Source organism: Bos grunniens, chromosome 22, assembly GCF_055505025.1.
Source record: "Bos grunniens cultivar Pamir isolate PY7600 chromosome 22, Bosgru_T2T1.0, whole genome shotgun sequence".
Taxonomy (NCBI): domain Eukaryota; kingdom Metazoa; phylum Chordata; class Mammalia; order Artiodactyla; family Bovidae; genus Bos; species Bos grunniens.
In genome coordinates, this window is record NC_141186.1 from 11,202,408 (window position 1) to 11,216,813 (window position 14,406).

The 14,406-nt window shown below is 47.2% G+C and overlaps 1 protein-coding gene across 2 annotated transcripts in view; it reads left to right on the forward strand.

Moving 5' to 3' along the window:
- The window catches only part of ITGA9 (integrin subunit alpha 9), a 364,736-nt gene that overhangs the window by 25,451 nt on the left and 324,879 nt on the right, over positions 1-14,406 (forward strand). For both annotated transcript variants that reach the window (XM_086365876.1, XM_086365877.1), the window contains exon 4: positions 7,059-7,182. In XM_086365876.1, the coding sequence (XP_086222002.1) occupies positions 7,059-7,182 (124 nt within the window). The remainder of the gene's footprint in view (positions 1-7,058; positions 7,183-14,406) is intronic.

Here is a 14,406-nt window from a genome sequence, read left to right on the forward strand (position 1 = left end):
AGACTTTCCTTCCAGTATAGGGGGTACAGGTTTGGTCTCTGGTTGGAGAGCTAAGATCCCACATGCCTCAGGGTCAAAAAACCAAAACAGAAAGCAAAAGCAGTGTTGTAACAGATTCAATAGAGACTTTAAAAATGATCCGCATCAAAAAAGATCTTAAAAACCAACACGAAATTTACCATGGTATCCATTGTTATGTGTATAGTATAGTGAGCTATATGTACATTGTTTTACAGCAGACTTCTAGAACTTTTACATCTTGCAAAATAAACTCTAAACTTATTCAGCCTCACTCTTCCCCCCAGTCCCAGGCAACTTTCTTTCCTTAAGAGTTCGGCTACTGTACATACTGTATGATCCCATTTGCATGATTCATTTGTCTTTTTTGTGACCAGCTTATTTCACTTGGCATAGTGTCCTCAAGTTTCATCCATATTGAAGTATAGGGCAAGATTTCCTCATTTTTTAAGGCTGAATAATATTCACTGTATATATATACCACATTTGCTTTATCCATTCATCTATTGATATTTGGGTTGCTTCCACATCTTTTTTTACAAATTTTTTTGCCATGCTGCGTGGCATGTAGGATCTTATTTTCATGACCAGGGATCGAACCTGTGCCCCCTGCAGTGGAAGTATGGAGTCCTGTGCCGTTCATTGCACCGCCAGGGAAGTCCTACTTCCGTGTCTTGGTTATTGTGCATAATGCTGCTATAAATATTGGTGTGCAACTCTCTCTCGGAGATCCTGCTTTCAGTTGTTTTGAATATAAACCCAAAAGTGGCATTGCTAGATCTTATTGTGATTTTATTTTGGATTTTTTGAGGACCCCCCCTACTGTTTTCCACAGTGGTTGTACCATTTTACATGCTTCCCAGCAGTGCACAAGGGGAGGGTTCCAATTTCTCCATGTCTTTGCCAACACTTTATTTTTTGTGTGTGGGAACTGCCCTAATGTGTATGAGGTGGTATCTCACTGTGATTTGTATTGTCCTAACGATTAGTGGTGTTGAGCATCTTCTCATGGGCTTGTTGGCCATTTGTCTGTCTTCTCTGAAGAAATGTCTGTTCAGGTCCTTTGCTTATTTTTTAAAATGGGTTGTTTTTTGTTGAGTTCTTCTCATGGCTTTTAGCACGTATGCCATCTTGTCAGGAAAGGCCTATCCCAGGTCCAGTCTGTCCTCCCTGGTTTAGACTCTGCCACCTCCATGAAGCCTGTTACCATGATGGTGTTGTCAGGAAAAAGCTGAGCATCTTTGGGTCATCAGAAGTTCAGCGTTATGTTATTATCTTATGTGCATGACTTGTTTTGTGCGTATATGTCCTTTTTAATGGGAGCCACTTGGGGATAGAGACCAAATTTTTGACCCTTTCCACTCTCAGCTCTAGGAGAAGGTCTCTCTAAGGAGTGGCTTCTGAAAGTATGTTTGAATAATGTAAAGAAAGTGAAAGTGTTAGTCGCTCAATCATGTCTGACTCTTTGCGACCACATGGACTGTAGCCTGCCAGGCTCTTCTGACCATGGAATTCTCCAGGTAGGAATACTGGAGTGAGTAGCCATTCCCTTCTCCAGGGGATATTCCAGACCCAGGGATTAAACTCAGGTCTCCTGCATTGCAGGCAGATTCTTTACTGTCTGAGCCACCAGGGAAGCCCTAATGTAGGGACTGAGTGTCAGTACTAAAGCAATTAGAAACCGAATCAATTGCCATCTTTTTGGTGGCTGACTCTAAGCAGCTGAGGATGCATGAGACAAAGGCTATAAAATGCCCCTTGGAACTGACAGGTGACATTAGGAGACAAGGAGGGTGACCCAGTCCATATTTTTGTTTTGGAGGTTTCATATCCATTTGAATTTTCTTTCATGTCTTATTTATGTCAAAACTTTCTGGCAGGCAAGTGTTTATTTTAAAATTAAGAACAGGAAGATATGTTTCGTTCAATCGCATTTTGAGAACTCTGTAGTTGTCTGGGGGTGTTGGCTTCACACCTATATCCCCAAGAAGCATAATACTGGATTCCAAGGTTGGATTTGAAATGGGAGAGGTGGGATAGCTCTTTTTGAAAGTAGCATCTGATGCTGACTTTAAAGTAAAGAACGGATAGAGAGTTTGAAAGCTGTGATGGAGAATTAAATACCTTGATAATGAATGGCATTTTCTGGTCCACAGACCCACCAGCCAGCTCTGGCAAGATCCAGGATGTTGGGCCTGTCTGGCAGGCTGCCCTCAGCTCAGTGCCTGCCAGTCTCGCATCCACCACCTTGTGGTTCTTCCGGCACCCCAGGGACCAAGTGATAACACACATGGACACAGCATCGGGATTAGAGGCCCCTTCCCCTTGTACTTTCACCCCACACCCCCAGTGTGCAGATGACAGTTCAAGAAACAGGGGGAAAGTCACTTCTGGTAATAACTACCCAACAAACCCGGCATGGGCACTGAGCCGTCTCTTCAGCCTGGGAGCGCAGCTCACAGTGTTCAAGTCTGACCTTTCTGTTTTTCAGCAGAGTCTGCAAGGCTCAGGCAACAACTAAAGACAGCAACTAGCTGACTTCTGGGAGGAAGAGGTGTTCTCCAGCTCTGTCTCTTGGCTGTTTCCTTTCCAAGGGTCAGGGCTGTTGCTGTCTTTCTATTCACCACTTCTCATCTTGGCCATTTTTTCAAAGCCACAGGATATACTTTGCATTTACTTCTGTTGCTTTGTTTCCTGATTTTTTTTTTAAGTAAACTTTTTGTTGAGCAGTAACAGCCATGCAGAAAAATGCCCCAAATCATCTGTATACATCTCTTTTTATAGTTGTTTTTTTTTTTTTTTATAAAAGTTTATTCTTAAATGAACAATGGTTTCCAAGACAACACTTCATTCTAGCTATAGGTGGCAACAGATATTGTGGCAGGGGATCCAGATGTTTAAACAGGAATGCAGCTAAGAGTCATCATTGCCGCAGGCATAAGGAACAACTTGCTTTTTGCCAGATTTCTTAATTCCATCTGTGGCCAGGAGGCCTCTCCCCACAGCCTTCACTTTTAGCTCGGCGAGTTTCTTCTGCTTCTCCTTGGATGCCTTATCTTGCTCTTCCATCTCCTTGGCTTGCTTCTTAGACTGCTTCAAGGGCTGCTGCTTGCCCCTTCACGGCCCGACGTGGCTCCTGCCGCCCCTTCCCCAGCTGTATATATATTAATAAATTTTCAGGAGGTGAACATTCTCAGAATGACTTTCCCAGAACCCCAGTAGTCGCCATTCCTGGGCCTCCCGGGCCACCCCCTCCTCCATTTGAAGGGGAGCTGCTTTGGGGGGTGGAATCTGTGGTATCAGGGCCCTGATCTCCTGCACCCCGTCTTCTCAGTGGCTGACGGCCTGTCTGCTCCTGACTGTGCTGGGTAGACCTGAGGCATGGGAAAAGCTCTGGTCATCTGTGCATGGTGAGGGTGGGTGGGGTGGCGGGAGAGCCATCTGGAGGGGCCCAGTACCTGCCCCCCTAATCCAGGAAGGACATTGTCATACCACAAAAAGGCCTTCAAAATAAATTGCTTCTTTATTTCCTTCTTATTCTTTTGGTAGCAAAAACAACCCTTGTAACTTGAAATATGTCAGATGCTGAGATGTGGGGTGGTCCTAGACCTTTCCCCCTTTTGTTATACTTTTCTGGAATCTGAGTTGGAGTAAGTCTTGCTGTTTCCAGAGGGTGCTCTCTTTTTCCTGTTGGAGGTCCCTGTCTCCTCCCTGCCCCCCACCCTTCTCTCTCACAGCAGAATTCATTTGGAAAGATTGATAGAGATTTTAATGCTTTGGAGACAGTCCCTAGGAATTTTTCTTAATGTTGGAGTCAGATTGACATGTGTGTATGTAGAAGGATAATCAGGGCTAAACAGTCTTTTCTTTCTGTAATTTATGTTCAGAGACACTTTTTCTTGTTTTCTTACATGCAAACTGCCTTTGACACTTTGATCTCTGACCTCACAGAATGCCTTAATTTTAGTTTAGTTTGCTGTGAATGCAATCTTTGGCTCTTCTAGGAATTCCCCAAGATCACTCCTTAAATAGTTTATGACACTTAAAAAAAAAAAAAGGCAATAAGCTGGACATGAAATACAGAAGGTCCATCCTCATAAGAGTAGTGTGCACCATGACAAACACCCGCCTCCCTTTACAGTCCCTCTAACCCATACATACAGTAAAACACGGAAAGCCCTGGGGCTTTGCCAAATCCATAAACTAAAAGATAACTCATTTACCAGCTAATTGGATGGTAAGCGATTCAAGTTTGGAAGCTATCAGAATGTAGTTGGAAATAAAAATAAAAACTTAGTGGAATGGAGTGATTATCCACTGAATGATAGCTTTGTTTAGCTTCTTGCTTGACATGATTTTAGTCTATCGAGATGTGCTAGAAGCACAGAACAGCACAGAATGGGGAGGAATGGAGGTGGTTTGCAGTATAAGGAATAACAAGAGATTGTTTTTCACGTTCATTGTCGTAGGGCAAGAGGCAGAGTGTGGGCAAGCTGAGATTTCCTGCCACTCTGAGTTCCCTTGCTTTCTCATGGGTAGGGAGTGGCTTTGTCGGTGGCCCTTGGGTGGTTTGCTTGGAGGGATGAAGATCAGAGAGGTTGGCAGGCAGTGATTTTTTTCATCAAGTGACTTCGGGGATACCTAGGCCCTGGAGAGCCCCACTCCCTTCGTCCAGTGGCCTTGGCATCCCGTTCAACCTCAGAGAGGTCATTTCTGGGGTCCTAAGACCTTTGGGGAGGCTGTAAGGATAATAGCTACCTGACCTGCCCCAAAGGGTGGGTTTTGATGGCTTCTTAGGTGGGAATTGGGAGTTATAAGTTGGAAATGTTTCCGAGTGAGATAAGGAGGATTCTGAAGTCTGGGTTTCCATGTTGTTTGCAGCCCTTACCAGCTCTGGAACTTGAGCAAAACACAGTCTAAAACGCAGGGTTCCCATATACAAAATGGGAATTCTAAGATATCTTCCCACCTTTCAGGGTTGCAGAAGAGGTCAGATGTGGGCCATGTAAATTCTGAATGTTGCTTGCCTGTGTGCTCAGTCGTGGCTGACTCTTTGCTATCCTGTGGACTGTAGCCTGCCAGGCAACTCTGTCCATGGGATTTTCTAAGCAAGAATACTGGAGTGGGTCACTATTTCCTACTCCAGGGGAGTGGGTTGCCATTTACTTCCCCACCCAAGGATCAAACCCAGGTCTCCTGTATCTCCTACATTGGCAGGTGGATTCTCTACCACTGTGCCACCTGGGAAAATCAAATGCTGAATGTTACAGCCTATAGAAACAGTGTGTTTGATACGAACAAATAAGTTAAAAACTGATTACTTTAAAATGCAGTCTTTTAAGAAAATGAATCTGTTGGCTAGAGTGAAGCAACCTGACAACCGTACTGAGTGTGAATGTCCACGAGCAATGGGGAGGGCTGGGCAGGGTAAACAACTTTGCAGGAAGCAGTCTGGCTTCTCACCAGCCTTGCGGGTGCATCTGAACATGAGGCTGGGTGTGTCCAGGGCTGGTGGGAATGGATCTGTATTCTCGCTTCTGGCTCCCAGGACTGTCTTCCCTCCTGGCGTCTCCTGGCACGTGCTACCCCAGTGCCGGGAGACTGCCCTCTAGAGATGACCAGAGGGTTGGTCTCAGCTCCTCACCCATGCCAAGCTCTTACCCATCTCAGGGCCCCTCCCAGCTGCTCCCTCACTTTCTTCAGGTATCTACTTAGATGTCACCTCTTTGGGGGGTGCTCAGGCCACTTCTTGGCCCAAGGGACCATCCTGGTGAGATGGAAATGCTCTCTGTCTTGCTAAGGGTTTGGTTACAGGAATGTAGGTGTTTGACCACACTCATTAGATGGCTTTGACAGACATGCACACTTGAGATCTGTGCACAGTACACTTGAGATTTTTGCGTTTTTATGTATGTAAATTCACTTCAAAAGACCATCAACAAACCTTTACTTCTGATTAATGATATAAAACAGTTACACGTCAGCAGTTTCTTACGGTTCAACCGAATTCTTTGCCCTGAACCTGACAACGAACTTCTGAAGGTGCTCCAGAGATCAGTGGCCTCGGCTCACTCGGGAGCTTGTTTAAAATGCAGATTCTCAGGGTCCTGCAGATTGGCCAAGCCAGCTCTCAGGGTGGGGCCTAGTGCTGTGTGATTTAGTGAGACTTCCAGGTGACTCTGAAGGGCCTCAAGTTTGATGGAGGCCAGCGACTGCTCGAGTGGGCAAGCAGGTGGTGCCGTGAAGATCAGGGTCTGTTGTGGGCAGAGCAACACCTCTTGTCTCTAGCTTTTTCTCAGCATGTCCTTTGGTCCTCAGGCCCGTTAGCTCCACCTCTGCATCCTGAGGTCACCCCCTTCTCCGCTCTCCACTGCCCCCATCCTGGTCCAGGCAGCAGCATCTCTCACCTGGATGCTCACCTCTACCCTCACCTACCTACAGTCACCACTTGGCAGCCCAATTATCTTTCCAAGTTGTGAGTTAGACCACACCACTCACCTGTGTAAGACCCTCCATTGGCACATCCACTAAAGTCACAGTCATCCTGGAGGTCTGCAAGATCCCCGGGGACTGCCCCTGTCCTCTCTCTGACCTTAGCTTGCCCCAGAGCAGCCCCACAGGCCGCCTTTCTTTCTCTTGGCTCTGCAAGCCTTCTTCTCCATTGCCCCTGATATTCCCTCTGTGCCCAGGGTGTTTGGCTCTTTCTCATCCTTTCGACCGCCCCTGGCCTCCAGGTGAAAACCGTCCTCCCTACTGCTAGATCCTTAGCCCATCACCCTGTGTCCTTTCTCCCCAGCATTTGTTATGCTCCTTGTTTGTTTATATGTTTGTTGATTGTCTGCTGCCTCCCAGGGGCACCCCCGACCAAGCTCCCACGGTCTGCTGATGCCTAGCATGGCGCCGGGGCTGGGTGGGAGAGAATGTGGCTTCCCAGCCAGTCTGTGCCGCTCTGCTCCCACAGAACTGCCTGGTACTGCTGGGCTCTGCTTTGTGACCTCCTGGCCTGACTGTCCTGCTCTGAACCTCTCTCTGTCCCGTAGGCCTGTGCCCACCGCTGGAAGAACATTTACTATGAAACAGACCACATCCTGCCCCACGGCTTCTGTTACATCATCCCGTCCAACCTCCAGGCCAAAGGCAGGACGCTGATCCCTTGCTATGAAGGTGAGTGCCGGTTGATCCTCCCTTGCCCCCAACCCATATCACATCTCAGACAACCCCCACCCATTTCCATACCACCATCCAAACACTCCTCGCTGCTTTCCACACTCCAACAGGAGGGCTGCACCGTGTCGCCGGGTGGCCCTTTGGTGTCTGAGGATCAGGTAGTGAGGAAGGTGGGAAGGGACAGCATTTCCAGGCCTTTCCCAGCCTTGCCCATCTGTGCCACAGAGCCCATGGTACTCCCCAAGCTTTATGAAGTCTCAGACTGAAATTCACCAGCCTCTCGGTTTCCTGACACTGCCAGATGGTGTGCAGCCTTGGGAAACTTGCTTTCCCTCTCTGGGCCTGTTTCCTTCCCCTGAAAATTCAGAGATTGGCTCAGATGGTCTCCATAGTCCCGTGCAGCTCCCAGATGGTCATAAGACTCCTGAGGTAGCTCCTGGCCACACCCGTGGACAGTTGCCCTGAGACAGAGGGAAGAGAAGGCCCAGGGTTAAGTCACTGTCACATCTCAAGTCTGGTTTTCATTCTCATGCAGTGCACGCACCCTGCAGATGCCGGAGAGTTGGGTGCACCCTCAGCGTGGTCTTGAGAGCTCCTCACCAAGGGGTGCTTAGAGTCTGGGAAGGAAAATGTTTTCTCAGCCTCCCTGCTTAGAAATTTCTAATGCCTGGGCTTGGGACCATTGAACATCATGACTTAGCTCAGCTGAATTTGAGCTTTAAGGATTCAGTGTCACTTACTGCAGTTTTATAACTTGTGCTCTCAGGGTTTTCTTAGCCTAATTTTAAGTGAGCTAAGTGCTTGGCTGTTTATGTTTTAATTCCCTCCCTAATTTATTTGTTTGGACAGAAATCTCCACTAGCCCGTGGCCACCTTTCCCCTGGGCCTCCGTGGCTTTTCCCATGTTTCCAATTTTGTGGCCATTGAAGAGGGGCCCTGGGAAAGGCCGGGTCCCTGCAGGAGGCACGGACCCTCTGCTCCGCGAGGGGGACCCTTTCTTTGATCCCACGTGAGCATCTGATCAGCTCTGGCAGAAACATGCCAGGCAGCTGAACTCTGGCCCTGTTTATCTCAGAACTGCCACAGTCATAAGGGAAACCTCACCTGCAAAATGGATGATGATGTGATCAGTCAAGAGAGGGAGGGATAGGTCAGATATAGATAAGGGGCCAGGACTGTGTCCTGACCGCCCCAGATTGTTGCCGACTGGGTACCTCGTAAGTTTGGGGAATAGTGAGAGAGTTGGTAGGACTGATGGAGGTGGTGGGGATTGAAGTCAGCTAGTTATGCAATAGAACCAGGACTCTGGTTTTCCCAGAAGGTATGTTGTGAAATAGGGCCACGTTGCCACCCCTGGCGACTCCTCTGTACACCCCCACGGGTGTCAGAAAGCAGGAGGACAGCCCTTAGGCGAGGGAGCTGGGGTCGCATGTCCATGTATGCATGTAGCTGCCGTGGCTCACTCTTTCAGAGCATCTGTTATCTGGCAGTTGGTGTGGGTGAGTCAATAGTAGAATGTGGTTGGCCTGGGCACTTTTATATATTCTCTCATTTCATGCAAACTTGGTATCTTTCTTCACTTGGGTTAGTTGCTTTTGAAAGTTATTCCAGAACACCAGTGGGGAGCAGGAAAGTGAGAACGGGGAAAGCAGCACATGTGTGGAAGTTGCCCATGAGTTACCAGGCTGGGCCACTGGGATGCAATCTCAGGGCCAGTGCAGGACACACACTTCCCAATTCTCCTGCCTGAGGGAGGAGGAGCTGGGTCTGTATCCACTGGGCATCCTGCCCTGCCACGTATGTGGGCAGGGCAAGTCCCCAGGCAGAGAGATGTGGGTGCTGGCTGGCAGGTGGAAGTCAGGCCGTGTGATAGAAGTGTTGAGGGGGCCTGGGGGGCTCCTGTGAGTGGGCTTCTGTGTTGCCTTTCTCCTGGTACCAGTGAGGATGCATTTAATTGCCAAAGGTCACTCAAACAGCAAATGGTGCATAGACCTGGGTTTTGAGTTTTGCATCTGTCTGACCTCAGCAAATCATTTTGTCCCCCAGAGGTTGGAGGGTGGGGGGATTTCTGTTTGTGTTTTGGTGTTTCTGGTTTAAATGAGCTTTAAATAGGAGCCAGTGATTAACCCTCTCAAAAGAAGAGAGGGTGACTGAACTGTCCCAAGGGTCCAGTCACCAGGGGAGGGGAACATGAATGTTTTGGGTGTCGGTGTTCTCAAGAGCACCTGCCTGTCTCCTTTGCGGGAGGCTCTGGGCTGACCTTGGCAGGAGCATGAAAGCCTGTGTGAGCCGAGGAGTGCGGGATGGGGCCAGGTGGCAGGGTGTCACGTCTGCTGCACGTGTCCGTCATTCACAGAAGAGTGTGAGCTCCAAGCCCAGGCCTAAAAAGGCCTCATGTATTTCCACCCACCCCTCCAGGTACTTCAGACCATCACCCTGAACATGTTCTCCATCATTCACTGGTCCCAGAAGGGAGACATGTGTAACAGACTGAACCCCAGACATGCAGCCAGAGGCCAGCCAAGTAATCCAAACCCTAGCAGACCTGTAGATGTGCTTGTGAGAAATAAATGCTTGTCATTGTTTGTAAGGAGATTTCCTGGTTTTTGCACGTCGATGGTTGACTGGCACAGGCTCGTCTCAGGAACCCACATTCCTTGTGCAACAGTGGCTGAGTGATGGGCTCCAGTCTCCAGAATCACTCTTTTCTGTGCTTGATCCTTGACTTAATGACGACCAGCTGGAACCAGCAAGGGAAGTAGCAAAGTGGTCATGCCCTCTGCCCGAGCTTCTTCCCCCACTGGGCTCACACACATCAGGATCCTGAGTCTTTCAGTGCCCAGAGGGGGGAGTATGGGATGGAACCAGGTGGGGACCACTGGGGTTCAAGCAGCCCCTTAGAACAGTGGGGGACTGAACAGAACGTCTCTGTAGTTTTTGGTCCTGTAAGAGGTGAGGGGTGGCAGATGCTCAGATTTCTCTTGAAGAGGGACTGGCAGGTGTGCGGTTGCAGGCCACACTTAGGGCCCTTGCCTGTGCGCCAGCTTTGGGATCTCCATCTCCCTGTTTTGTGGTCTAAACTTAAGGCAACCATCATTTTCTCTTAATGTGGAAAAACTCAAGTAATGCGAGCTGTCTTTTCCAGGTAGGGGATCATGTGGTGGTGAAGTGCAAGGGAAGTATTTTGGAGTTTGACAGAACCTTTCAGATATCACCCAGCCTGGCCTCTTTGTCTTTACTGATGCCCAGAGATGTGGGGTGGCTTGCTCAGGCCCAGTTTTCATTACATGCTGCACAAGGAGGGGGCCAAGCAGTGTAGTGGCTAAGAGCACAAGACTCTGGGCCCAGAGCCCCAGTCCTGGCTCTGCCGCTCACGAATGCCATGACTTCAGATGAGTGACAGCCTCGTGTGCTTAACCTACCTCATGAGGCTGTGGAGAGGATTAAGTTAAAGCTCACAAGGTCTTAGAGCAATGGCTGGCATACGCAGATTAGACAGACAGATAGGAGGGTAGGTAGGTAGGTAGGTAGTAAGGACTACAGTTGACCCTCTGCACCCAGGGCTGCGAGGGGCCAGCTGTGCTGTGCCATTTTATAGACGGGACTTGAGCACCTTCTGTTGGTGGTATCTGCATGGGTTCTGGAACCAGTCCCTCATGGATACTGAGGGAAGATTGTATGTACTAAGCACATATATGCTAATATAACATATCTGCTAATGGAAAGACCGATAACTAAAGCTGAAGCTCCAGTACTTTGGCCACCTGATGTGAAGAGCCAACTCATTGGAAAAGACCCTGATGCTGGGAAAGATAGAGGGCAGAGGAGAAGAGGGAAACAGAGGATGAGATGGTTGGATGGCATCACTGGCTCATGGACATGAGTTTGAGCAAACTCTGTGAGGTAGTGAAGGACAGGAAAGCCTGGCCCGCTGGAGGGTTACAAAGAGGCGGACATGACTGAATGACTGAACAACAGCTACAACAGTTTGCTAATATACTATCTGCCAAGCAAGCATTTGTTAATTACTGTAGGATGACTAATTTTTCTACCAGGGATAGAGTCCACGCAGTTTTATTAAGTACCGAATACCTTTTATGCCCTGTGATAAGTACCTGATGGATAAAACCCAAGAAGTTCCCCATCTATAGGGGAAAACAGAGTTGGAACATGATGTCTCCAAAGTGGCAGAGCTGAGTGAGGAGACTATTCTGTGCCCGTGTAGATGGCTAGGGACCTCTCTCCAAGGGCCCAGGCTGCATCCACGTTCAAGGTTGCATTAAGGCAGGATTATTTCATTTTGCAACCAAAAAGACAGAGCCCTGCCTAGAGTTGGCAGCCTGTTGGGGCCCATGGAAAAGAGGAATGGTGGGTGCTGGGCAGGGCAGAAGAGTGGAAAGACCCAAGGGTGGGGCTGGGCGTGGCGCCATCTCCCAGGCTTCTGCCTCTGTGGCCTCACACTCTAGGGGGACCCTCGATGGGAATGGACGCGGTAATGCCTCCATTGCATTTACCTCTGAGGGTTATTGTGGGAAGCCCCTGCGAAAATGCAGGGGGAAGTGTTCAGAAAGACTGCACACTGTTCTCTAATCATGGCCCGACTGTGGGTCTCGGTGAGGGTCAGCTGTGTTCTCTCCAGAAGGTCAGAAGGCTGATTTAATTTGGAGAGCCTCTAAGAATGTGGGCACCTGTCTACAATGTCTCAAACATTTTAATTCTTAAAAAGTTGGTCTTTGGTTTGGCACAGATTCGTTTTTCTCCTGGCTCTTCAGGTGCTTCCTGTTTCTCATTAGGTGGGAAATGCTATCAGAATATTCTGTTTGGAACCAGGAAATGTAGAGAGAATTGGAAACAAAAATGAATTTAGGACGCAAAAAATGTGGATGGGGCATATCCCTAAGTCAAACCGTTCATTTGGTATGAGAACATCATTACTACCATATGGGGTTTGGTTTTATCAACATGTGTGAGAAAATGAGAAGTTTAGTGGGATGACAGACAGGGACAACTCTTTGTAAATTACAGGGCACACACTAAAACATTAGTGTTAACTGAGTCATGGGATTTTAGTACCCCCCAGAGTGAAGTCAGTGCATTGATAAAATCAAGTGCAGGGATTTCTTTCATCCTTTGCCCTCGAGTCCATGGAGGCAAGAAGCCAGAGCTTGGCAGGAGAGGTGTGTAAACAAGTTATCATTTTATTCTCACTGATATGAAATAATCTGGGAGCAGCTCACCTAACTTAACAAAACATATTCCAAGTCAAACACTGATGAATGCAGTTGGGTACCACTGTATATTAGATCTAGTTTCAGAATCTGACTTTACCACTCACTCATTCCTACGACTGAACCCATAGCTCCTACTTTCTGATTGGGTGACTTTGGGTAGACCACGCCACCCCCCGCCCTCCCTGAACCTCAGTGTCCTCCTCTGTAAAATGGAGAGATTAATCCCTATTACTAACACACACACACACACACACGCACACACGCACACGCACACACACACACACACACACAAGAGGTATTTGGGATTTCCCTGGCAGTCCAGTGGTTAGAACTCTGCTTTCTCTGTGGTTATCTGGTCTGGTAACTAAGATCCCACAAGCTGCACGGTGTGGCCAAAAAAAAATAAAAAAGAGATATTTGAAGTATATAATATGCCTAACAAGGCTATGGTTTTTCCAGTAGTCATGTATGGATGTGAGAGTTGGACTATAAAGAAAGCTGAGCACAGAAGAATTGATGCTTTTGAACTGTGGTGTTGGAGAAGACTCTTGAGACTACCTTGGACTGCAAGGAGATCCAATCAGTCTATTCTAAAGGAGATCAGTCCTAGGTGTTCATTGGAAGGACTGATGGATGTTGAAGCTGAAACTCCAATATTTTGGCCACCTGATGTGAAGAGCTGACTCATTTGAAAAGACCCTGATGTTGGGAAAGATTGAAGGCAGGAGGAGAAGGGGACGACAGAGGATGAGATGGTTAGATGGCATCACCAACTCAATGCACATGAGTTTGGGTAAACTCTGGGAGTTGGTGATGGACAGGGGGGCCTGGCGTGCTGCGGTTCATGGGGTCGCAAAGAGTCGGACACGACTGAGCGACTGAACTGAACTGAACACAGTTTTTAGCTCACAGTGATCATTCAGTAAAAGGGAATTTTCTAATTAACTTTTTAAGTACTATTTTTGTCTCCTTTCGTCTTCACAGAAGATATCCAGCGATCCTGCTTTAATGAATAATGGAGGGTAGAAAGCTGGGTATTGCTAAAAAGATTTTAGGATTCCTTGAAAATATTATATTTTTTAAAATATCTTTGAAAATCCTATTTGCAAAATTTATTTGCTTGGTAAGCGCTCCTCTTTTATGTAGAGGATGTAAAATTTAAATTACGCCATATTTAAATGTTCTCAAGTTTGGAATGATTGGGGTCTTAATCTGTCTAATTTTACTGTCCCTTAAAATGGTCCCATGGATTCCCAAGATTTCTGTACCATTTTCTTTGTATCAGGGGGTGGCCAGGCCTTTAATTCCTAATTTCTTCTGCATCTCTCACGACAGAGATCATTTATAGAGAAGGAAATAAATAGATCCCCTATTTAGATGCGAAGATTCTTCTTCTAATGTTGTGGCCTGTGGCTCCACAGGGGATACAAATCAATCAAGGTCCATTTACAAATGAAAAGCAGTTGAGGTTTTGTTTTGTTGTGTTTTTGTTTTGAGGAGAACCATAAAAGGCTAAGTTAATCCATTTAAAAATTCAAGAACAAGACCCATACATTTTTATTAAATAAAGAGCTCTACATTTACATAGGATTTTATGGTTTCCAAAGAGCTTTAATAAACATTATCTCATTTAAGTAAATACAGCAAATTAAAAAAAAGCACATGCAGCCCCATATTAAGGGCCGTTAATGCAGAGAAGGACCCTTCGAGGGGAAGCTGGAGGGTGACCAGAGGGGACAGCTAGAGCCAGACGAGGGGCCAGATCTCTTGCAGTGACTCTTGGGCTCAAGGAGCCCCATCAAGCTTTTCCTTTTGTGTGAAGAATTCTTATTTTGGGCACAAAAATATTCTACACTTCAAACATGTTTCCATACATTGTGTGGAATTGTTGACCGCTTAAACTCTGTCATCTAACCGTTTCCTTATAGATATTCAAATGTTATGAATCTCCTCTTCTAATATTGCTTATCTATGTGATGGATATCTTCAG